The sequence below is a fragment of the Hypanus sabinus genome, chromosome 12, assembly GCF_030144855.1.
Source record: "Hypanus sabinus isolate sHypSab1 chromosome 12, sHypSab1.hap1, whole genome shotgun sequence".
NCBI classification, from domain to species: Eukaryota; Metazoa; Chordata; class Chondrichthyes; order Myliobatiformes; family Dasyatidae; genus Hypanus; species Hypanus sabinus.
The window spans coordinates 55,819,090-55,845,443 of record NC_082717.1 but is presented as its reverse complement, the minus strand read 5'-3'; the positions used below and the strand labels follow the sequence as shown (position 1 = coordinate 55,845,443).

Genomic DNA, 26,354 nt, shown 5'->3' with positions numbered 1-26,354 from the left:
AGTAGCAGGAAACATCATCTTCATTCCATATCCCTGTGCATGAGTAGCAGGAAACAGTGTCCTCATTCCATATCCCTGTTCATGAGTAGCAGGAAACATCGTCCTCATTCAATATCCCTGTGCATGAGTAGCAGGAAACATCATCTTCATTCCATATCCCTGTGCATGAGTAGCAGGAAACATCATCTTCATTCCATATCTCTGTGCATGAGTAACAGGAAACATTGTCCTCATTCCATATCTCTGTGCATAAGTAACAGGAATCATCTTCATTCCATATCCCTGTGCAGTAGCAGCAGGAATCAATGTCTTCATGCCAGGCCCACATACAGGAGTAACAGGAAACATTGTCTTCATTCCATATCCCTGCCCATGAGTAGCAGGAAACATCGTCCTGATTCCATATCCCTGCCCATGAGTAGCAGGAAACATCGTCCTGATTCCATATCCCTGCCCATGAGTAGCAGGAAACATCGTCCTGATTTCATATCCCTGCCCATGAGGAACAGGAAACATCGTCTTCATTCCATATCCCTGTGCATGAGTAACAGGAAACATCGTCTACATTCCATATCCCTGTGCATGAGTAACAGGAAACATCATCTTCATTCCATATCCCTGTGCATGAGTAACAGGAACATCATCTTCATTCCATATCCCTGTGCATGAGTAGGAGGAAACATTGTCTTCATTCCATATCCCTGTGCATGAGTAACAGGAATCATTGCCTTCATTCCATATCCCTGTGCATGATTAACAGGAAATATCATCTTCATTCATCATCTTCATTCCATATCCCTGTGCATGAGTAACAGGAAACATCATCTTCATTCCATATCCCTGTGCATAAGTAACAGGAATCAACTTCATTCCATATCCCTGTGCAGTAGCAGCAGGAAGCATCATCTTTCTTCCATAACCCTGTACATCAGTAACAGAAAACATCATCTTCATTCCGTATCCCTGTGCATGAGTAGCAGGAAACAGCGTTTACTTTCCTTACCTCAAAAAAAGAATGACAAACTCAATGTAATTTGAGGCACAGCCTGTGGTGAACTATGTGCCTGTCGGGACACGCCCCTGCTGACTGCTCCTGTGGCTCCTCCCACAGGCCCCTGTATAAAGGAGACCTGCGGCCTGAAGCTCGGCCTCAGTCTCCAAGACCTTGTATGATAGACACTCACTCCTGGTTCCTTCTTCCAGTCAATAAAAGCCGATATCTCGCCTACGTCTCAGTGTGAGTTATTGATGGTGCATCACAGCCACATCTTAGAACCAAGTATGTCAGTTGCTGCCTCTTCCTCAATAAATCCAGCCCTGGTGAATGTTGAAGAGAGAAAACATAAAGGTTCCCTGGTATGATAAGATGGACTCTTGACCTCAATTTACCATGTAGTGATTTTGCACCTTACAGTTACAGAGAAGGTGCAGTGCAGGTAACACTTCATTCTTCAATCTATTATTGATTTACCATGTACTGCTGGAAGGAATTGATCTGTATAGACTATTTTATTAATGTTCCTTAACATGTGTGACGACAGTAAGTCGATTTACCAATTTAAAACTTAACAATTTTGAACTTAGGGTAATGGCTTCAAGCTCTGTTAGTTTGCTGCAATCTGGTAATTGCCATTACACTGTCATTTTAAGAATCAGTGGCATTGTGATGGAAAGAGGACATTAATATGTGCAAGGCATTGAGCCCATAGCCCCAGAGAACCATACATAGGACATGTACTAAATGTCATCAGGCCACCAAGGAATGTAGCCGGCACTGACTCCTTCCCAAAGCAAAGTCACTGGGAAAGGACAGCTACTTCCAGTTATTATAAGTGAAGTGGAAGCAACACATGAAATGCTGGAGGAACTCAGCAGGCCAGGCAGCATCTATGGAAAAGAGTCAACAGTCAACGCTTTGGGCCAAGACCCTTCATCAAATGGAAGCAAGTTGTTCCCTACCCCAAGTGACTGTATTAGGCACACAGACAGATCTTCCTGAGTCATTATCATAAAGAAATGCAACACATAAACAGACTCGTTCAAGCTGACTAAGATGTTCATCTCAGCTATTTCCATTTACTTGCATTTGGCCTATATCTTCCTTATCCTTTGCTATATCTATGTCCATGCAAATGTCTTATAAATATTGTCGTTATCCCTGTTACAACCACTTTCTCTGGCAGTTTGTTCCATAATATGCACCACCCTCTACATGAAGAAATTAGCCCTTATAAAGCTATCCCTGCTCATCTGAAACTCATGCCCTCTGTCATTTTCTTTTGTGGGGGGGTGTAATCAAGATTGTGTGCATTACCACTATTTCTGCCCTAGTTAGTTTTATACTCCTCTATGACGTGTTCCCTCAGTTTTCTCTGCTTAAAAGATTAAAGTTCTGGCCCACCCAAATTCCCCTATTATCCAGTCAGTTAAATCCGCACAAAATTCTAGTAAAACTCATTTGCATTATTTTCAGCTTAATGATAAGACTATAAAACATAGGAGCAGAAATAGACCGTTCGGCCCATTGAGTCTGCTCTGCCATTCCAACATGGCTGATTTATTATCCCTCTCAATGCAATTCTCCTGCCTTCCCATATGCGTTCATCCCTTGACTAATTAAGAATCTATCAATTTCCACTTTAAAGATACTCAGTGAATTAGCCTCCACAGCCACCTGCGGCATTAAATTTCACAGATTCATTCCTCTGGCGAGAGAAATTCCTTTTTATTTCTATTCTAAATGGACCTCCTTCTATTCTGAGGCTATGCCCCCGGCCCTAGACTCTCCTGCTACAGAAAGCCACCTTTTCACATGCACTCTATCTAGGCTTTTCAATATTTGATAGGTTTTAATGAGATCCTCCCTCAATTGTTCTAAACTCTAATGAATACAGGCCCAGAGCCATCACACGCTCCTCATATGTTAATCTTTTCATTCCCTGAATTATTCTCATGTACCTTCTCTGGACCGTCTCCAATGTCAGCACATCTTTTCATAGATAAGAGGCCTAAAGCTGCTCATAATACTCCAAGTGACCAATGCCTGAGAAAGCCTCAGCATTACCTCTTTGCTTTTATATTCAGACATCTCAAAATGAATATAACAGTGCATTTGCTTTTCTTATCACTAACTCAACCTGCAAGTTGACTGCTAGAGAACCCTGTAGACTCCCATATCTCTTTGCACCTATGACTTTTTAAATTTCTCCCTATTTAGAAAATAGTCTACATCTTTATTCCATCTACTGAAGTGTACAATCATACATTTCCCTACACCATATTCCATCTGCCACTTCTTTGCCCATTCTCCTAGTCAAAGTCCTTTGGCAGATTCCCTGCTTCCTCAACTCTCTGCCCTTCTACCTATCTTCACATCACCCACAAACTTGGCAACATAGCCATCAATTCCATCATCCAAGACATTGACATACAAATTTTTTAAAAGTCCCAACACCGACCCCTGTGGGACACCACTTGTCACCAGCAGCCAACCAAAAAAAGTCTCCCATTATTCCCACTCTTTGCCTCCAGGAAATCAGCCAATCGATTATCCATGCAAGTATCTTTTCTATAATACCATGGGCTCATATCTTGTTGAGCAACCTCATGTGTGGCATCTTGAGAAAAGGTCTTCTGAAAATCCAAGTACATAACATCTACTGACTTTCCATTGTTTATCCTGCCTATTATTTCCTTAAAGAAAATCCTTCTGAGCCAGAGCCGCTTTTCCCTGGTTCCTGCGGTAGGCCATTCCCTGCAACCCCTCCCTCCCCACCAGCATCCAAAGCGGCATTCTTATTATTGAGGGGAAAGGCCATTGCCAACTCTGCACTGGATGCCAATTCTCTTTCATTCACCAGTCAGTCACCCAGGTACCTGCCTCCTGCAGTTTAGGGGTCAGTACCTCTTTGTAGGTTCTGTCACCTCCTCCTTCTCCCATATGAGTTAAAGGTCATTCAACTGCAACTCCAGATCCTTAACATTGTCTCTAAGGAGCTGCAGCTTGATGCATTTTATGTAGACGTGGTTATCAGGGAAACTGGAGATGTGCCAGAGTTCCCGCATCTCACACACAGAACATTCCAGTAACCCTGGTCCCATTCTCACCATGTTAGCTGTGATAGACAAAGAAAAAGAATAAAAGTACTTACTCAAAACTTACTGAGAGCCTTTGCCTTTTCTTGTCCAAGCCTGTTGAGCCAAATGCTGAGTAACCGCTCTAACACTGTGCACTCCAATAATAGCCACTCGGCTCATACCTTACTTCTTTTCATTGCCTTTGTTATGATTGAAGCCCATCAAAAAGTTCCAAAAGGCCCCAAGTTCCTTTTAAACCCTGCACTACCTCAGCCAAACAAGCAACTGTTTGCTGTGATTGCAGCACATTGATGACATAATGCTTACAACAAGGTAACCAAAACTATACACGATACTCTAGGTGCAACCTCACCAACATCTTGTACAGCTGCAACACAATGTCCCAGTTCCTATATGGAATGCCCTGAATTATGAAGGCCAGAATGCTAAATGCTTTCTTCATCACCTTGTCTGTCTGGGATGCTACTTTGAGGGAACTATATATTTGTACTCCTGGGTGATTCTGTTCTACAACATTCTCCAGGGCTGAACTGTTCACTGTGAAACTCCTACCCTGCAGTGACATCCCAAAATGTAACACTTCACATTTATGTGAAGTGAATGCTATTTGCTGTTTCTTGGCTCACATGCCTAAAAGATCACAATCCACTATAACTTTTGTTAACCTTCTTCACTTTCTATGATACCACCTATTATAGAAGAATGACTTGACATGTTAAAAATAAATAACATTTAAACAGTCAAGAACTCTACGTGACTAGCATTAAAGAAGGATCTACACTTATGGAGCAATCTTTTATTCATGGGGATTACCATTATACAGGAACATATGAAAAGTCCATAAGGGTGAATGTTGGCTCCATGATGCGGGTTGTAGCTCTGAATCTTAATACATAGTTTTGGCTCAGACTTTGGGCTGCCTGGAGATGTGTTTAAGGTGTAAAGCATTGCTTTTGGATGAGATGCAAGTTAACACCTTTGCCTCTCCTCAGGTTTTGTACCACAATTTGAACATCAGTAGATTTCTTCTGCACGCAAGCCATTTTTTTTATATCCCTCATTCAACAATACAGAAACATTTCCTGGCCAATTATCTTATGATTGCTTGTTTAGTCTCGTTGCATGCAAACTGACAACTGCATTAGCCGAAATTACAACAGTGACTGCACTTCAGAATAAATGTCATGGCTGTAAAATCGTTCCAGTCAGCCAACACTGTGAAAGATACAACATAATGGACTTTATACATTCACAATGACTCATTTAATCAGAAAATTAATATTTAGGGGGACATCAAGATAATAAAGAATACAAAAATATAAGAATACCAAAAAAAGAGCAAGAGTAGACTATCAGGACCTTCAAGCCTGCACCACCATAAAACTAGAGAAAATCTGCAGACGCTGGAAATCCAAGCAACACACGCAAAATGCTGAAGGAACTCAGCAGGCTAGACAGCATCTATCGAAAAGAGTGCAGTCAACATTTTGGGCTGAGATCTTCAGCAGGACTGGAGAAAAGAAATGAGTTGCATTAGAAGGTAATGGGGAGGTGAGGGAAAAAGACAAGGTCATAGATGAAACCAGGAGGGGAAGAGGTGAAGTAAAGAGCTAGGAAGTTGATTGGTGAAAGAGATAAAGGGCCCAAAGGGAGGCAATGTTTAGGCAAGGTGATAAGGTGAGAGGGAAAAGGGGATGGGAATGGTGAAGGGTGGGGCCATTACTGGAAGTTTGAGAAATTCTCTGGTGCATCCTTCCCCTATTCTTTCTTCCATGGCCTTCTGTCCTTTCCCATTAGATTCCTCCTTCTCCAGCCCTTTATTTCTTTCACCAATCAACTTTCCAGCTCTCTACTTCACCTCTTCCCCTCTTAGTTTCACCCAACACCTTGTGTTCCCCTCTCCCCTCCCCCCATCTTTTAAATCTACTCTTTTTTTCTCCAGTCCTGCTGAAGCATCTCAGCCCAAAAAGTCGACTGTATTCTTTTTCATAGATGCTGCCTGGCCTGCTGAGTTCCTCTAGCATTTTGTGTGTGATGCTTTAATATGAACATGGCTGATTTACACTGGACTCAACTGCTCTTCTGCACTATTTCTCCATACCCCTCTATTGCGTGATCTATCAAGTATTTATTCACCTGAACTTCTGAAGAAGAGAGTCATACAGGTGATTTGCAAACTTCTGATAACCTTTAGTAAGTAATGAAGTTTTTCAAAAAATGGGGCCATGCTATTTCCTCTAATTCATCCGTATGCTGTCCACCTGGTTGTGATGACTTAGAGTAATACAGCACAGAGCCCATCTGGTCTATTCCAACTAACATTCCTATCTAAGGTAGTTCCATTTGTCTATGTGTGGCCCATAATCTCTCTAAACCTTTCCTATCCCTCTACCTGTTCAAATTACTTTTAAATGTTGCTTATGCACTTGTATCAACCACTTCCTCTGGCAGCTCATTCCATATACCAAACACTTTCAGTTACCTATCAATTTTCTAATAAATCTCTCCCACCTCAGCTTAAGCCAATGCCCCCTATTTCCTGATTCCCCAAACCTGGGAAAAAGATTGTGTGAATTCACCCTATCTATGGCCCTCATAATTTTATATGTCTTAATCAGATCACACCCTACCCCCCAATTTTCAATGACAAAGTTCCCAACCTACTCAACCTCTCTCAATAACTCAGTCTCTCTCGTCCAGACAACATCCTTATAAAGCTTCTGGGAAATCCTTCCAGCTTAATGGCAGCAATGACTTGACCACACTTTTCCCCAGGTTTCTCCAATACTTTAGTCTTTGTAATTGAATTTTTGTAAGTTCTACCACGTTATTTGAAATTTACCCACCTGATATCAGAGGATACTTTCCACAGTATGGATCGATGCACAAAATATATTCAATATATATGCTAATTCTTTCTTTGCTATTACCAGCCTCATTTTAGAACGGTCCACATTTATTTTAGCTGCTCTCTTCCTATTTAGAAACCAGTGAAAATTTTACTGCTTGTTTTTCCACCACATGCCAGTTTCCTCTCAGAATTCATTTTCATCCTCCTTACAAGCTTTCTAGACTTCTGCTGCTGGGTATTTTAAATGTCCCAGTCCACTGGTCTATCATGAATCATTGCCATTTTGTATACATCAGCTATCGATTCATCATTCCCATTTACTTCCTTTCGTTATCTTGGATTGTGTCTCGTTCTCATGGAAACACACTTTTTTTTTAGTGGCATAAACTTTTTCTGAGCATTAAATATTGCTATTTAAATATCTACCAATTTTCATCTACTAACCCTTTAGCTTGTTCTCCCTGACTGTAAGATATGCCTCCATCATAGCATTTTAATTGTGAAGGCACTGACTGTGGACCAATGGTATTCACTCTCAAATTCCGTTTAGAATTCTGTCATATTTTCTTCATTTAGTCATCTATCAGCAGTGGTGTCAAAGATGATTAAAACTGTTATTTAGATGAGACTACATTATGTGAAGTTTAGATCTGAAGCTCTTAGCAATTTTCATTAAGGAATCCTTTCAGTGATGGTTTTCTTGTGCTCTAGAACAGGGGTTCCCAATCTTTTTTATGCCATGGACCGATACCATTAAGCAAGAGGTTTGTGGACCCAGGTTGAGAATCTCTACTCTGGAATACAAAACATAGCCCTTTGGCCCACGATGTGCTGACCTATATAACCTACACCACAATCAATCGCACCCTTCCCTCCTACGCAGCTCATAACCTTCCCACTTCCATACATTCATGTGCCTATCTAAAGTCTAAATGGCTCTAGTGTATCAGCCTCTACCACTACGCCTGGCAGCTCCAGGCACTCAGCACACTCTGGATAAAAAAGCCCTACCTCTGAGATATCCCCTAAACTTTTCTCCATTCACCCTAAGTAGATGGCCTCCAGTATTGGCCTCTGCCACTCTGGGAAAAAGGTGCTGGCTACCTAATCTATCTATACCTCTCATAATGTTATATCTCTTTATCATATCAGCTCTCAAGCTCCTTCACTCCAAAGAGAAAAGTCCTACATCACTCAGCTTTTCTCACGAGACTGCATTCCAAAACAGATATTGTAAAAAATCTGAATGCCCAGGCAACTTTGGTGCTTGCTAACAATTACTCTGATTGGGCAAATAATTTTAATAGCAATGCTCAGTTACATTTCTTACAGCTGTTGGAGGGGTCTTGGAGATGTCTCTTGTCACCTACAGCCATCTGTTCACTTGGCTAGTTTCCTTGAAGAGCTCCAGGAAGCCACAACTGACATTTCTGTGAAAGATTGTTTTGTACCTAACCCATGCAATATGGTTTTTCAGTGAGTTTCACCTCTTTCTGTAAAGAAAGTTCAAGCCTAAACCTTTGGAGCATGTAACAGTACAGGCTGCACCATCTTTTCTCACCCTTCATATTGGGGCACAATAAACTAATTGACCTCAGCCTACCTGGATGAATTCCTTATTTCTTCTGAAAGAAACTTCTGCATGCCCAGTCAGCTCTGTGTACTAGCAGACAGATTCTCCTGTAACTGTTGGAAATGAACTTAATATTCTGTATGTTCAGTGCACTGAGAGTGTGCCAGGAAGATAATAATTTCAGAGCTAGCAATGCTCCATGCTAAAACTCATCATAAACTTCTGTATTTCTATTGTGCTTTGCCACTTCTCTCGTCTTTGTTACTGTCATCCATTCATCTGTGTTTACTTATATCTTACCATTTTAATTATTAATCCAGCAGTCTCTACCATCCGCATTATCCTTTCTCCATAATTTATAAAGCTCAGAATCTCTCATGAACAGGTGCCAAAATGAAATCTACTGGAAAACTGAAGGGAAGAGATTCAGTCATAACTGGCCTCAAAAGATGCTCCATAGGAAGGAAGAAATAGTCATGCAGACTTGATGAAAAAAAATGTGCAAGTTAGCAAGACTGAGTGAAAGAGCAGTGGCAGCAAAAAGCTTGGCAAGCTGGCAGGACTGAGAGGATGAGGAGGGGTGCTTAGGAATAAGCCGTGTCTGCCTAGGTGGTCAAGGACCAATTCACCTATCCAAGTGTCACTGAAGAATAATGTGGAGCTGCTGAATGTGCTTTAAGAAGGATGTCATAACAGAAGTCTGCCCCCATTTAGGGACACAATGTACCTTCTCTAAAAGGGGTACATGCTGGGTGGGGTAATGCTAACCTCACACAGTTTAGGAACCCATGTTAGAGGCATGCAGCCGCACAACCTGATCTATATTTGTGGTCTTTAAGTTATTTCTTATATTTCCAGACCCAACTTATAAGAAAGAAAATAACTTCTACTAATTGCATAAAATGCACAAAAGGTTATATGCTAACTTGTGGCAGTTTGACCAATAAGGTAGCTAGATATGAGCAATGAACTGAACATAGAATGGTACAGCATTGTACAGGCCCATGATATTATGCCAACTTTCTAAACTACTCTGAGCATTTTTCGTTATCCATTGATCATGCGGGTAGTCAGAGGCTTTTCCGCAGAGCAGAAATGGTGTCACAAGAGGGCACAGGTTTAAGGAGTAGGTACAGAGGAAATGTCAAGGGTAAGTTTTTTGTTGTTTTTTTTATGTAGAGAGTGGTGAATGCATGGAATGGGCTGCCGGCAACAGTGGTGGAGGTGGATATGATAGGGTCTTTTAAGAGACTTTTGGATAGGTACCTGGAGCTTAGAAAAATAGAGGGCTATAGGTAACCCTAGTAATTTCTAAGGTAGGGACATGTTTGGCACAACTTCGTGGGCCAAATGGCCTGTATTTTGCTGTAGGCTTTCTATGTTTTCTACGTGCCTATCAAAGAGTTTAAAAGTCCCTAATGTATGAGGGGTGATTGCTAAGTTTGTGGCCTAAGGTAGAAGGAGTCAATTTTAGAAAACCTAGCATATTTATTTTTCAACATAGTCCCCTCCTACATTTACACACTTAGTCCAGCAGTCGTGAAGCATATGGATCCCTTTTTTGTAGAAGTAGGCGTCTTGGACCTTTAGAAGTGTTCCACAGCAGGAGTAATTGATAAGTTTGTGGCCTGAGGTGAAAGGAGATGAGTCATTAACTTCAAACTTTTTGAATAATCATTTAAAGAGTTGAACTGCATGTGCACATAACGAGAGCTGTATACCTATAGCCACCGTCTTGCCTTCTTTATAACTGCATTGATAATGTTGGGACCAGGTTAGATCCTTAGAGATCTTGACACTCAGGAACCTGAATCTGCTCATTCTGTCCACTTCTGATCCTTCTATGAGAATCGGTAAGTGCTCCTTAGTCTTACCCTTCCTGAAGTCCACAATCAGCTCTTTCGTCTTACTGACGTTGAGTGCCAGGTTGTTGCTGCAGCACCATTCCACTAGTTGGCATATTTCACTTCTGTACACCCTCTCATCTCCACCTGAGATTCTACCAACAATGGTTGCATAGTCAGCAAATTTATAGATGGTATCTGAGCTATGCCTAGCCACACGGTTATGTGTCTGTCTAATCCTACACACTGTAATCCTTAAGCACTCCTTTGATTCTGACCTTTTGATCATCACTGATCATGGTAACAAATTAGTCCCCATTTGGTCACCATGAATTCTCTTGCCATGGGTTTAACCTCCCAAGCTCTTAAATCACGAGCTCCCTTTCCTCCTTTAAGTGTCTTCTCATTAACCAAACTTTCCCTATAAGCGTTTCCTTCTGAGGACCAGGACCAAATTTATTTTATAATGAGGCTGTCATGAACCATATTCAAGAGTTAGATACAAGAGTTAGACAAGGCTGAGAAACTCAAAGGATATGAGGGGAATGCAAAACAGGGTACTGAATTTGGATTATCAAGAATGATTATATTGAATGAGAGGGCACGACTGATGGGCAGAATGGCCTACTCCTATTCCCATTTTATATGTAACTTTTATGCAAGTCAAGAACCAGAGGCTGCTTTCATAAATCAGAGGAATTATGTACATTCAGGTAGTTGTTATTTATCTAATTGTGTTATTTTTTCAGCAGCAGAAATAACAATTTTAAAAATAAAACTTCAATTATATAAACACTCAGAAGACTGATTGCACATTGTCCATTCAATTAAGGCCTTGACAATGAATCGTTTAATTGTATGAATGGTCTATTTGCTTACCTTGTGTTGAAGGCTTAGTAATAACCCATTCACTGTTACTTCTGCTCATATAATGGTTTACAAGGACATGCACTTAACCATTGAACTAAGTTACTGACTGAGCACGTTGAAAAAAAACGTTAATCAATTACCCATGTCAGTGCATCAGTAACAGTGGAGGGTTCAGCATGACTGAAACCAGGCAGCAATTTTCAAAGTTCCTAAGAAGTGCAAAGCCCTGGTAATAGCTAAAAAAGTGGCAGACACTGTAATCACGGTAACAATAATGGGTTCTAACACAAAAATCAAGGTCAGTCAAAGCACTGAAGCAGCAGATTAACCTGCATGTGCCACCCTCCACTACTTCCTGTCACGCACAAGCTACTTGAAACATGTTCTAAGGAGAAGGAAGATCTTTCTGTTTGATATGTCTGTTTTTTTATAGAGGAAACAAAATCACCATCCTGAATTTCTTTGTCTTTTTGTTCTACAATGTCTGGTTATTTTGATAACAAAGACAAGGGAGAAGGCAGTTCTATTTTAATCTGCTCTTCCATGATAAATACCTGGAATGTGCTGCGGAGAGATTTCAAACCAGCCTGACAGCTGCTCTGGAGCTGCCTATCCCAAAGATCAAGCAATACACTGGCACAGCAGATTTTAAAACTTCTTAGATCAGTGACATGGTGGCCTATTACTTGCACCAAAACTTGAATCCTGCCTAGGCTTGTAAAAAAAAATAAAATGCATGCATACCTGAAGTACAATGGTAGTTTTAAGCAGACTAATTGAGCAGCCTAGGGTATTGCTAAATTTGATTCAGCTATTGAAAACATCGGTATGAATCTGCAAAACCCTTTCTATGATCCAACCATCTGAATACAAATAAAACACCCAGGAATAGTAAAACGATTTATGTGAATTTTGTGCTGGGAAGAATAGAAGATGTTACTGCTGGAGAATTCTTCATTTTGGAAAGCACTTTTTCTTTCTTTTCTTCCATTGCTTGAAGTCTGATCCAAATGCCTCTGTGATGTACAGTGTTCTGTCATGCAATATTTTTACCAAGAACCCAGTCATAATCTCAACCAGATACATGCTCTATATGAGTGTTGTGTACTTCTATTAACCCCTACATACTGTTCATCATATTCTATACCTTCACTGTATGGACCGGGTCAATTTTGACCCGGCCCAAGAATCCCCTCATAGCAAGTGTCTATACCAAATTTTGAACCACAGATCTATTTAGAATGTATAAATAGCCTATTGACATTAATAAATGGGTGATTAATCCTTAATTAATGTTTCAGAGATCTAAAATCCATTTCAATAGATAGGGGTCAAATTTGACCCGAAACAGCCTCAATGCACAAATATTTGTAGCACCTGTACAGAAGTATAAAATTTTTCAATATTTTCAATTTTTGCACATTTTGGGTCACTTTAGGAAAAGTCATCAAATTTCGGCTAAAAACAATGGCATTTAGGATGTTTTTACTGCTGTCAGATGTCAAAACGGGTCAAATTTAACCCAAACAATATGCAAGGGTTAATTGTAGTGCTGTCATTGAAGCACATTGCTCCTTGTGCTTGGAGGTCGCTACGCATATTCAGTTACATTAGTCAGCAGACCGACACCAGCACATGGCCTCACTGAAAACCAGCGAGCAGGGCTTGCACGTTATGAGACCTTTTGTTCCATGTGAGCCTTTGCTAAGAGTCCAGCAGTGAGAAATATTGCAAGATAGGTTATTCAACCACGACGAGTTCTTGTTTTCTCAAGAGTCTTCGTTAGTCTCCTTGCTTTCAACTAAACCCCAATCACTTCCAATATTTTCTAAAAGCCCTCAAATCTCTCCTCAGCTCCAACTCGTCTTCAAACTGCTGCAACCCCTCAATTCATCCCTTTGTTCAATCTCTTAATCTACTCCCATCACCCCAATATTTCACCCACTGAGTTCCACCCTGAACTTTGCCTTGGACCCTCTGACCTTCCCTCTAAACCTTGATTATTTTATGGTTCACTGATATTCACTTCTATTTAGAATGATCTTTTTCAATGTTAGAATATTTTCACTATCCACCATCAATCTCTACCCTCAACTAAGAGAAGAGACACACATAAAATGCAGCAGGCCAGGTCACATGGGGGATGGGGAAGGTGGTAGGTGATAGGTGAAACTGGGAGAGGGGGAGGGGTGAAGTAAGGAGCTGGGAAGTTGATTGGTGAAAGAGATAAAGAACTGGAGAAGAAGAAATCAGACAGAAGAGGACAGAAGGGCATGGAAGAAAGGGAAGGGGGAGGAGCACCAGAGGGGGTGATGGGCAAGTAAGGAGACAAGGTGAGAGAGGGAAATGGGAATGGGGAATGGTGAAGTGGGGGGAGGCCATTACCAAAAGTTCAAGAAATCAATGTTCACACCATCAGATTGGAGGCTACCCAGATGTAATACAAAGTGTTCCTCCACCTATCTGAGTGTGCCTCATAGTGGCAGTAGATGAAGCCATGGTCTGATATGTCAGAATGGGAATGGGAAGTAAAATTAAAGAGGCACCAGGAGATCCTGCTTTTTCTGGCGGACGAAGCGAGGAGCTCAGCGAAGCGGTCTCTCAATATACAGGAGCCACACCAGGAGCACCAGATAACACCTAACAGACTCACACGTGAAGTGTCCCCTCACCTGGAAGGACTACTTGGGGATCCAAATGGTAGCAAAGGAGAAGGCATAAGGGTAGGTGTTCCACTTGTTCCACCTGCGAATGCCCTCAACTGCCTCAATCCTCGACACATTCCTGCCATCTTTCTCACATTCAACAGTACTTCATATCCTTCTCCCAAACCTGAAGTTCCTCATCAGTCACTTTTACTGCCTCTTACCTCACTTCATCCAGCATGGAACCGCTATTGAGGACAAAAGGACTGGCATGCAGCCTTTGCATGCAGAACTGGGAACTATTGTATATTTCATGAAAAGTAACACGTTGAATTATTTTATCAAAGCAGTGTGGAATCCACCTACAGCACCTCATCAATGGATGAAAGAATATCAATGTATTTCTAGATCGAAGTTCTCAATTTCACCACACAATTATGTTAGATCGATCAGATTTTCAAGAACCAAAACAGGTATTGATATCTCTGGCAGCAATCTGAAGTGCTCTGAGCATCACTCTGTATGCAGTGTTTAGCAGTGGGGATCGAGAAAACTGCTAATGTCAGAAATCAGAAATAACAACAGAAAATATAAAAACACTCAGCAGGTCAGACATCACCAGTAAAAAGGCAAACAGTCAGTGCTTCAATTTCTTTCTGCACCATGCTGTCCAACCTGCTGTGCTTTTCCAGTATTTTCTGTTTCTTTTGTGTTAAGCATTGCTTCCCTGGGAATTTCAGTAACTGCTCTTCCAATTTTTGTCAATGGAATAGGTTTTGGAATTGCTAGGGTCTTTGAAGATTGCCCACAACTTTCAACTAGCTACTAGGATCACAATTCACAATTCTGGGGCATCTTTTAAAAAATATCAGCTATCTTAGTTGAATTTCCTTGTCTTTATGTTGATGTATTCAAGTGACCACTTGAACCATACCTGGTTACTTCTCCGAAATCTGTAATTGCTGTCCACTATTTTCTTGTTAATATGCATTTCCACCATATTATCAAATGAAGGCAAATGCAATAACCTTTATATGGTGCTTACTTATTCAATGGAGCCCTCTTCCCTCACTTAAATCAGTCCAGTTTCCAGATGTTGCAGGGTTCAGTGAAGAACCAAAGAAATGGAATCTGTTGTGATGGTGCGATAATTGGATCCAAGTCGCCCCCCCCCCCCCCCCGGATGGGAGTTGATAGGTTTCATCAGCAACCTCTCAAAGTATTTCATTACAATAGACATAAATGCTACTGGACAATAGTCCTGAGGCAGATTACCATATTCTTCTTGGGAACTGGTGTAACTGAAGCCTACTTCAAGCAGATAAGGAGCTCAGAAGGCCGAAGTGGGAGGTTAAAAATATTAATGAAATATCAGCCAAATGATGAGCATAGGTTTTCTGTATTCAGCCATATAGACCATCTGGGCTGGATGCATTCTGTAGGTTCCCACTCTTGAAGGATGCTCTCATGTCAGTCTCAGAGACTGAAATCACATGGCATTGGAAGCAGTGGGAGATCATAAAGGTGTGTGCATGGTTTATCACTCAAAGTGAGCGTAAAAGGCATTGAGCTCATCTGGGAGTGAAACCTTGTCATTACACATGTCACTTGGTTTTACTTTGTAGGGGGTGATAGCATTCTAGCCCTGCCACAGGTGTTGAGCACTCCCCAGTAACTCCTGTCTGTCTAGAATTTCCACTTTGCACACAACATGGCTTTTCAGAGATCATCCCTGGACTTCTTGTATCTTATTTGGTCACTAGACATGAATGCCACTGAACTGGCCCTCAGCAGATTGTAGATTTCATAGTTCATCCAGGACTTCTGTTTGGGGAAGACGCTGAATGATTTTCTGAAAACTCACTCATCCATGCCTGTTTTAATACAGTCCATGATAACCATGGTATATTCATTCAGAATTTCTGATGAGTCCTTGAATGCCCCAGCCTAGCGACTCAAAGAAATAATATAGCTGCTCCTCTGCCTCCAGTGCCCACCTCCTTGTTGTCCTCATTTCTGGAGCCTTGCTCTTTAGCCTCTGCCTGTTTGCAAGTAGGAGAAGGACAGCCAGGTGATCAGATTTCTAAAAATGTGGTCTAGAGATGGAATGGTAGGCATTCCTTGTGGTAATGTAGCAGCGGTCAAGTATGTTGGGACCCCTGGTGCTGCAGGTGTTATGTTGATGATAACTGGTCAGAGATTTCTACAAGCAAGCTTAATTGAAGAACCTGTCAATAATTTGAAAGGCATTGGAGTGGCTGTTCTTTATTTACTAATTGCAAAACTCAATGAATCGTGTGCTTGATTAACATTGGCCTTTGGCAGTATTTAAACTGTGGTTAGCATCACGGAGCAAAGCTCTCTCGGTAAATAGAATGGACAGCATTTCATCATAAGATTTTCCAGTTCAGGAGAACAAGACTGTGGCAACACAAAAAATTTATCATTAAACACACTTTTTATCTTCTTGGAATCAGCAGTCTGGTCCATCCAATGGATTGAGAACGCATCAAGTTTGACTGCCGTATCCAGCATGTCCAAAATATGATATATCTCTGCGAAATAGAGAATGCAGCCCTCATTCCTCCCCAATACATCAATCTTGCCCTTATGTACTACAGGAGAAGGAAGCTGGCAATCCATCAGCCAGTCCTCATCAAGGGATCAGAGTTGGAGACGGTCAGCAACTTTAAAGTCCTTATTTCAGAGGACGTGCCCTGTGTCCATCACACAAGTACCATTACAAAGAAAGCATAGCAGCACTTCTATTTTCTTAAAAATTTGTGAAAGTTCAGAAGCCATCCAAAACTTTGATACATTTCTATAGATGCACAGTGGAGAGTATACCGACTGGTTGCATCAATGGCTGGTATGGAAACACCAATGCTTTTAATTGGAAAAGCCTACAAGTAGTGGATACAGCCTATGCCATCACAGATTAAGCCCTCCCCACCATTGAGCACATCTACAAGAAGCACTGTCATAGGAAAACAGCATCCATCATGAGGGACTCCCCCCAACCAAGGCCATGCTCTCTTCTCACTGGTGCCGTCAGGAAGAAGGTACAGGAGCTAGAGGACACATACCACCAGGATCAAAAACAGTGTTACCCCTCAACCATAAAGCTCTTGAACTCGAGGGGATAATTTCACTCAACTTCACACACCCCAACACTGAACTTTTCCCACAGCCTATGGACTCACTTTCAAGGACCGTTCAACTCATATTCTCGGCATTTATTGTTTATTTATTTATTATTATTTTGTTTGTTTTTTTTTCCTTTTTGTATTTGCACAATTTGTTGCCTTTTGCATATTGGTTGTCCATCTTGTGTGTGTTTTTTCATTGATTCTGTTGTGTTTCTTTGTATTTACTGTGAGTGCTCAAGGTATGGTGACATACATGTATTTCAATAATAAACTTACTTTGAACTTTGAGCTTCCCAATTTGAAAGCAGTATCTGTGAATATTCAAACTATGTATCAATGCTCATGGGTGCACACTTCTGATACTCTCTGCAGTATTCTGTGTTACATTACATTTAATGTGTTCCATTGCTTACATAAAATGTAAAAACTCATGTCAACAATGCCTCAATGACCAATTATGCTTTGCTTCATACAAGAACTGATGGTGCATTATCAGCTAGGTGCAGAAATAAACAGAAATTTGGTAATCCAGTGAAAGAAGGACAAAGCAGATAAACATTTTCAAGATTTCCATATCAATGAAGGCATTATTGTTAATAATAAATTACAGCCAGGGAACCAAATTGGGAGCATCAGAGGTGAAATCATGGGGAACAACTCAAGAGATAGAGGGAGTTCTTGCAATATAACAAGGCTTACAGAGAAAGAAGAGCCAAAAATATTCATGTACTAGGGACAAAAAGTAACATTTTCAAAAGACAAAAATCAATATTTAACCATCAAAAAGATGCTACGACAATATTAACAAAAATTGCATTCCAATTAGTGCTGTTGAAAAGTCAAGTATCATTATCATGTTACTTCACCTTGGGTAATGAGTGTTCTGCTTTTGTTTCTTGCTCACTCTGCACCTAAAAGGTAGAAAAAGCAGTGATCAGATTGGTCATTTCTATGTGATGGAGAAGAAATTTCTCATTGGGTGTGGCCAAAGTGAGAAGGACAGAGACAATTATATTACTGCCTACTCACAAATACAAACTATCACATTGTAGAAACAGTACCACAAAATCTTCTCCACAGTTAATACAGCGCATAGTTCCTTGATGAATTATCTCACTTTATCCTAAAAATAATCTAAAGATCAATAAAAGTACAGAAACCATAAAACTGCATTCAGTTTGCACTCATACATGCTTGTATACATTTGCTCAACAAATGTCAAACTGATATTTTTTTGCAAAAGCACATCAGAAATATTGCTGAAAAATCAAAACAATTAAAAAGTTGAACAAAAATAAAATGGTAGATCAAACCTTATGCGTGATTTATGATGGAATTACAGAGTTATAAGGAGCCAAATAGTTTATTATGGTTGACATGTTTGACGTACTGATTGTTGCTCACAGTGCCGTGAAATCAATATCCATCAAAATGGCTTTAGAGCCAAGAAGAAAGTTAGCAATATTGCTGTGGGAATTGTATAGCTGTGCCTTCGAATTGATGCAACCAGCCAATAGTACATTGGTAGAAGTTTGTTAGAGTTTGGGGCCAAATCAAACCTCCTTAACCTTCTTTAAAAAAAAAGTAAAGATGCTGGCTTTTTCTATGATTGCATCCATGTGCTAGTCCAGGAGAGATTGTCCAGTTGTTAATGCCCAGAATTTTAAAGGTGCTGACTCCCCACCACCAACCTCTCAATGTAGATTAGCAGGTGTTCACCCCACTATGCCTTCTGAAGTTAACAATCAGCCCTTTAGATTTTTTGACAGTGAATTTAGGTTGCCATTGCGAAACCCCCTAAGCAGGAATCCTATCTCACACAAGAGGGCAAACTCATTACCACCTGTGATTTATCCAACAACAGTGGTGTCATCGGCAAACTTGAAGATGACATTGGGGCTTTGAGTGGCCACACAGTTATGTGCGTTTAGGGAGTAAAGCAGATGGCTATGCAAGTAGTCTTAAGCTGCACTTGTGTTGATGATCAATGAGGAGATGTTGTTATCAATTGTCACTGACAGTTTTTCTGATGAGCAAGTCAAATATTCAGTTTCTGAGGGAGGTACAGAGGCCCAGATCTCAATGATTGTGTTAAGCAATGAACTGTAGTCAATGTACAGCATCCTGACATTTAAGTTTCTGTTGTCCAGATGGTCCAGAGCAAAGTGAAGAACCAAAGAACTGGCATCTGCTCCTAACCTGCTGAGGAGATTGGCAGATTGGAGCAGATCCAAGGCACTACTGATACAGGATCTGATTTGTGCCAAAACCAGCATCTTAAAGCACACCTTTACAGTTGATGTACACACTAACGGATAATAGTCATCGAGGCAGATCATCACACTCATCCAAATTCACAGGTACAACAGCTACCTTTTCCAAACAGGCAGGAATCTCAGACCATAGAAATGAGGGTCTGAACATGTCCCCAAGTACCCCAGTTTGTTGGTCCACAGAGATCTTTAGTACTCTGAGTATGCCATCTGGGTCAGATTGCCTTTTGTGGATTCATCCTCGAGGAAAGCTTGGTCATTGGCCCAAGACTGAAGTTACATGTTCATCCAGACATGTGGTGGCTTGTGTGGATGTGTCATAGTTTTCCCTATTAAAGTGTGCACAAAGGCATTGCACTCATCTGGGAGTGATGGGTTGCTGTCAATTATGCTACTCGATCTTGCCCATCATATTGTGCCTTCCAGAGCTGTTGAGCTTCCATATGTGAATCCAGATTCATCCAGAAGTGCTGCCTTGTACCCAGAGGAGCTACCTGTATTTCTTTCTTGTATAACCCTGGGTTGCCAGCTCTAAATGCCACAGATCTAGCTGTCTGCTGATTACAAATCTCCTGGTTCATCCAGAGCTTCTGGTTGGGGAAGACTTGAATGTCTTTGTTGGTATAAACCATCTACAAGGCAAAAAGTTATGTGCCTCAGCTACTCTGTCAGCACTTCCCTAACAACACCCTCATCACCATAGGCGCATGGAAACAGCTGCACGTTCTCCTCCTAGTCATGCACGTCTTGACTTGAAAACGTCCTTCATTACAAACAACAATGTTATTGTTAGTCATCCTAGAGTTACTAACATATCATCTCAACAGCACTGCAAGGATACCTTCACCAGAAAGACAACAACACTTCAAAAGCCTGGACCTCTGTACCTCCCTCTGCAACTGGATCCTTCGCCTCTTCACTGGGAAACCATAATCTGTACAGATTGGAAATAACATCTCAACCTCACTAGTGTACCTCAGGAATATGTGCTTAGCCAATCAACACTGGGGCATCTCAGGAATGTGTGCTTAGCCCACTGCTTTCCTCTCTCTACACCCATGACATTGTGGCTAGACATAGCTCAAATGTCATCTACTAGGCATAGCTCAAATGACGACACAACTATTTTTGGCAGAATGTCAGATGGTGACAAGGGGGCGTACAGGAGCGAGGTATGCCAGCTAGATGAGTAGAGTCACCGCAACGACCTTGCACTCAATGTCAGTAAGACCAAAGAGATGATTGTGGACTTCAGAAAGGGTAGGACGAGGGAACACAAACCAATCCTCAGAGACATCAGAAGTGGAAAGAATGTGCAATTTCAAGTTCCTGGGTGTCAATATCTCTGAGCAGCTACAAAAAAGGAAAGTCAACAGCTATATTTCATGAGGAGTTTTAGGAGATTTGGTTTGTCACCCAAATCACTTGAAAACTTCAACAAATGTACTGTCTGGCTGGCTACATCACAACCTGGAATGGGGTGGCGGGGGGAAATGTACAAGATTGAAGTAAGTTGCAGAAACTTGTAAGATTGGTCAACTCCATCATGGGTAACCAGCCTCTGTAGTATCCAAGACATGATTAGGGATGCCCACCACTCAAAACATGTACTCTTCACATTGTTACCACAGGAAGGAGGTACTAAAGCCAGAAGGCACACACTCAGCGATTCAGGAACAACTTCTTCTCCTTTGCCATCCAATTTCTAAATGGACATTGAACCCATGAACACTACCTCACTACTGTTTGTTCTTTTTTGCCCCTTATTTTAACTGAAATATTCAATAGACATATTAATACCCACACACACTTAATGTAATTTCAGTTTTTACTCTATATTTATCATATATTTCATTGTACTGCTTCTGTAAAGATAACACATTTCACGATGCATGACAGTGATATTAAAACTGACTCTGATATTGCATTGTATTGCTGCTGCAAAGACAAACTCATTTGATGCCACAGATATGAAACCTGATTCTGAAAGCCAATGACCAAGCATACTGCCTGCTTTCTAGCAACATGCAGATCTCTAAACAAAGAACTTTGCTTGCAATGAATAACCTTACAAGTCACAGGGGATCCCATTCAACAGCAGCTTTTTATATTCCAGGATGGTCACAGCAAGTATTATAATTTATTACAATTAACTTTACATTCTGTTTGCAAAAGACTGACTATTAAATGAATTAGGCAACTATTTTTGAATATTGCTTCATAATAGACAAAGCTAGAGTTTGCCAACAACAGAAATGGAACTCTACAAGTTTTTGTACTATTGCTGAAATCTTGTTTCTAGAAATATTACAAGTGATCTTGCACCTGTTATATTAGTAAAACATGCTGCCCTCTGTCTTTTAAATTATTTAAATTTCTATTTCACGTCCATCAGCTACACTTTACAAATGGATTTATCAGTATGCATTTGAGTGACAGAGATGCAATGTGGAAAAGTTTGTAATATATTGAATCCAAGGAAAAGTTGTTCCAAGAACATGCAAGGTAGCTGTACACGTATGAAGACATGAAACAGTTTGAGACTTGGCATTAAAAAAAATGTACAACAACTTCACCTTTTCAAAGGCACTAGCTTATATATAGATCTGCAGAAAATGGGCCTTGCACAATGTTATAATTTATGTCAAATTTACAGCTATTTATGTAACATTCAGCCTTAACACAAAATATGTGCTGTGGCAAGAGCTTCAGTTCAAACTCATCAGGCTGGAAAATTGGTTTTAGAGCAAGACGCACTGTGAAACAGCTAAAAGGTCACTCACCAGTATGGTAAGTGTCTATTTTTGTTTAGCTTTGCAGTTGAGTGGAGAATAGGCATCGGAACCTGTTAGGCTGTAAGGCATCTGTGTTTTTCAAAGGAATGTAATATGCGGACAATCACTAACTGTCACTGATTTTATAAATGGCGCTTAGCTAAGCGAGCTGGTTAGAGTCTAGAGTCACAAGTTATTCAAGGATCATGACCTCCATCAAAATGTTGTGACCCTGCTTTTAATTTCAGACCTGGAAGAAGCTATACTATTCTTTCTTGCTTTTGGGGAAAATATATAAAATAGGATAGATATTATTAAGTTTTTAAAATGTTCAACATTACTTCAACAAAAACGTAATAAAACATTCTTTACTCGTGGCAAGTAAATCTCTGATGATGAGGTAAAACATCATGTATACCAAAACATCCAGACTCAGGTCTCACAATCTCAACTCTACGCCAGAATAATAGAATTCCCTTCATTTCTGGTTGTTATCAAATGACACGCTTGCCAAGAAATAAAAAAAAATTATGGGTTGGATGTTGCTGCATAGCTAACATATACTACTAAACAGCATGTTGTCACACAGTAACTCCAGTCACAATAGAAAGACTCCTCTGGTGGGTTGCTGTCTGGTGGGGCAATGGGGAAGGAAAGTACCGAATGACTAATAACATCCTTGGAACGAAATCCAAGAAGGACATTATTCTAAAGAGGGAAAGGGATCAAAGTAAACAAGTTTCCAAGGATCAGAGGCATTAATCCTGGTCCACAAAAGAGAGACAAAGGATAAGACTTATGAGTTATAGGGTTATACAGCATGGCAATGGGTCATCTAATGCAAGTTATCGATGCCGACCCAGATGTCTTTGAGCTTATTGCATATTTTTTCATTTATTCAAAATATTCTTAAACCATTTCTATCCATGCACCTGTTTAAATGCATTTCAAAGATTTGGATTCTACCTGCCTCTAGCAGCTTGGTCCCTATTGCCACCACCTTTTGTGTGAAAAGTTACCTCTCAGGTCTACTTTAAATCCTTCCCCTCTACTTTTAGACTATTCCAACCTGAGAAAAAGTCTCTGACCTTATTTACATGCCCCATGATTTTATAAACCTCCACAAGGTCATCTGCAGCCTCCTACTCTCACAGTCTATCTAACCTGTCCTTGTATCTCAACCCAGAAACAGCCTCATGAATGCTTTCTGCACCTTTCCCAGCTCAGTACCATGAACCTGGTGGACTGTTTGTAAATACACATTCAATTGACTAATGCCCTTTAGGATTTGGAATGGATATTTTAAAACAGCTTGCATACATAATCAATAATGCCCTAATCTGGTCTGACTTTTATGCAACTTCAGAGCCACCAAAAGTTGCTGATGCTTCCTATCTGCTCAGTTCAGGGGCAACTGGGAATAAATGATAAATAATAAATGCTGGCCACACCAATCATGTCCACATCCTGAGTATCAACAAATAAAAACAAAACAAACATCCACCAGATGTCTAATGACGGCCTGAACTATCATGAGCAGTGGGCCTTGTTAATACGATGCCAGCAAACTGCTTGCTGCAGATGGACACAGAGCTTCAGCCAATTACATTCTCCTGCAATCAGTGATATAGATGACAAACAAAGCACCAGGGAAAGTCCTCCATCCCATTCCTAATGTATGCCTTGAAGATGGCAGAAAAAAAAATTGGGGTGTTAGGAGGTAGTTACCTATTCCCTGACACTTTCTTGTCATATTATTTACGTGGGTGGTCTTCTTGAGTTTCTGGTCAAAAGTGACCCTGAAGATGTTGATGTTGGAGACTTGATAATGATAGTGGCATTGGCTTTCAAGAGTAGATGGCTAGATGGTTATTACCTTGCACTGTTCATGATACCTACTATTTATCGTCCATGTTTGAATGTTACTGAGGTCTTGATGCATGCAGATCTGGACTGCTTTTTTTTTTAACCAAGGAGTGGTAACTGGATTGAACATAGTGCAATCATTAGTAAACATCCCACTTCCGATGTAAGGGCATTGGTCAAGCATCTGAAGATTATCGATTAGATTAGACTTGATTCAACTTTATTTTCATTCTGTCGAGTACAGATACAAAGCCAATGAAATGCAGTTAGCATCTAACCAGAAGTGCAAAATAATAGTGTTATTTACAAAATAATTGCAATTAAAAAGTGCGTGCTACAGCATACAAATATAAAAGTACTGAGACAGTCCAATATGTGTGCAATACTGCTTAGCACTGTGATGTGAGTTTCAGCAGGGTCACAGTCTAGCAGAGGCTCCTGTAGCACCTACTGGATGGGAGGACAGTAAAAAGTCCATGGTTAGGGTGAGATGCATTCATGTGTTGCCCTTAAACTTAAGTTTTACTAGGGCTTCTTGATGCTTCACTGGCTGTTATCAAAAGCAGGCCCTCATAGCTCATCTCAGGAGTTCAGTCCATTTTTAGACCAAAGCTATGATGAAGTCTGGAGTGAAGTATTACTGGAAAATGCCAATGTAAGCTACTGTAAATAGGTTAAAATATTGTTTGAAAGTATTGTTGCTGATGATTGTGAGTTGACTGCTTGGGCAGTCAAAAGCTTGACTGTGAATAGGACATACCAGGGGCACCATGCTTACAGCACCAACATAGCATGCCCACAATGTACTAACCCTAACCAGAATGTCTTCGGAACATGGTGAGAAACCAGAGCACCCAGTGGAAACCTACGTGGCCATGGGGAGAACATACAAACTCCTTACGACAGTGGAGGAATTGAACCCAAATCACCAGCACTGTGCTAACTGCTACAGTACTGTGCCACAAGTCACAGGAGCTCTGGAATGTAGATCTTCAGTTCTCCAGCTAACTGAATGTCATTTTTTTTTGTGAGGCTACTTAGTGTACTTTACTATAGCTGCATTTAGTCCACAAGCCACATTTAAGGACCTATAGTCATACTTAGGCTGCAGAGGACTACAATGGTGAATTTTCTCCTCTGAAGGATATTTGTAAGTTGATGGTTCTTTACAACAATATCATTAGTTCCATGGTAGTAATGACTAATACTAAATTATTAAGTAGGTTTTCCACAGTTGCGATGGTAGGAGTTCCAGTCTGGCCCCTGAACTATTACTGTACACCTTGGTTTACTTGTTGCTACACCACCATTAACATTCCAAATCATACAGCATTAATCAAATGAACTTGAACTGTTTTATGTCAGGTTAGCAGTCAGACTCATTATTCATCAAATATATAATTCTTCCTGCTGTGCAAAGTCAGATTTCACAGACTCGATGCAGTACAATTGCAAAGCAATCTATATTCTTCAGTTATCCCATTGTGTTATTTTACATTTCAGAAGCTTAAACATTTTATTTGCATTCAGCAGCACCAGCTATCTAAAAGCAGACTGATGTAAGAAGTGGAACAGTAATGTGAGCTGAATGCACCGAATAAATTGGCTATCGCATGACATTAACATTTGAAATGCACTCTTCTGTCGCAAACCCTCAATTCATAACTCTGACAAAATGCTGACCTTGGCCAGGAATTATATTTATCGCTCAGAATCTGGCAGCAAACACAGAACAGAAAATAAAAATACAGACTACAATCATTTAGCATGTTAAGGTGAAGAGATATTCAGTGAAAAATGTTCAAAATTTCTCATTCAAGGTTAAAGTTTTTGTACAGAAGTATTCTCAGGTAATATAAGGCTTTAGATCTGATGGTATGTCAGTGAGTTCAGAAGCATTTTAATTTACATTCATATAGCACTGCATTATATTCTCAAGAAATCCTTGCATGAAAAATAACACATTTATTATTTTGCACTTGTAGTTACTGTCATTTGAAGGGAAATAAGCTTATAGTTCATTAATTAACCAGTTTAATTAAACTGAACTCATTTCCATTAAACACAGCTTGAACTTTCTCCCAGTAAATTGCTGCACATGAATACAGCTTCCTGAAATCATCTCATGCCTCCATCTAGGTTACTGAAACCACATAATTTCTCTTGAGCACCAGAGCAAAATCTGCTCATGCATCAGACTTCAAAGGCCAACAGATACTGCTTGAAAATTCATGATGCTGTAGGGAAAAGCTAAAATATGAAAGCCCTTAACCTGTTGCTCCTAACAATTCTAGTTATGCTGAATTAGTGTTATAAAAAAAGAAATATAAAAGGTGAATTCATTCTACCACATGAATGTCAATGTGGTGAAGATGGAAATTCGACAAAGCTTTAATTCTGCTGACCTTTCA

General features: G+C 40.4%; 1 protein-coding gene across 3 annotated transcripts in view; it reads right to left on the bottom strand.

Moving 5' to 3' along the window:
- Window positions 1–26,354, bottom strand: part of ccdc85a (coiled-coil domain containing 85A) — a 495,192-nt gene that overhangs the window by 196,417 nt on the left and 272,421 nt on the right. For all 3 annotated transcript variants that reach the window (XR_009515121.1, XM_059985984.1, XM_059985983.1), the window contains exon 3: window positions 17,897–17,941. Coding sequence is in view for 2 of the 3 variants with exons in the window: in XM_059985984.1 (XP_059841967.1) it covers window positions 17,897–17,941 (45 nt within the window). In the remaining variant the exon portion in view is untranslated. The remainder of the gene's footprint in view (window positions 1–17,896; window positions 17,942–26,354) is intronic.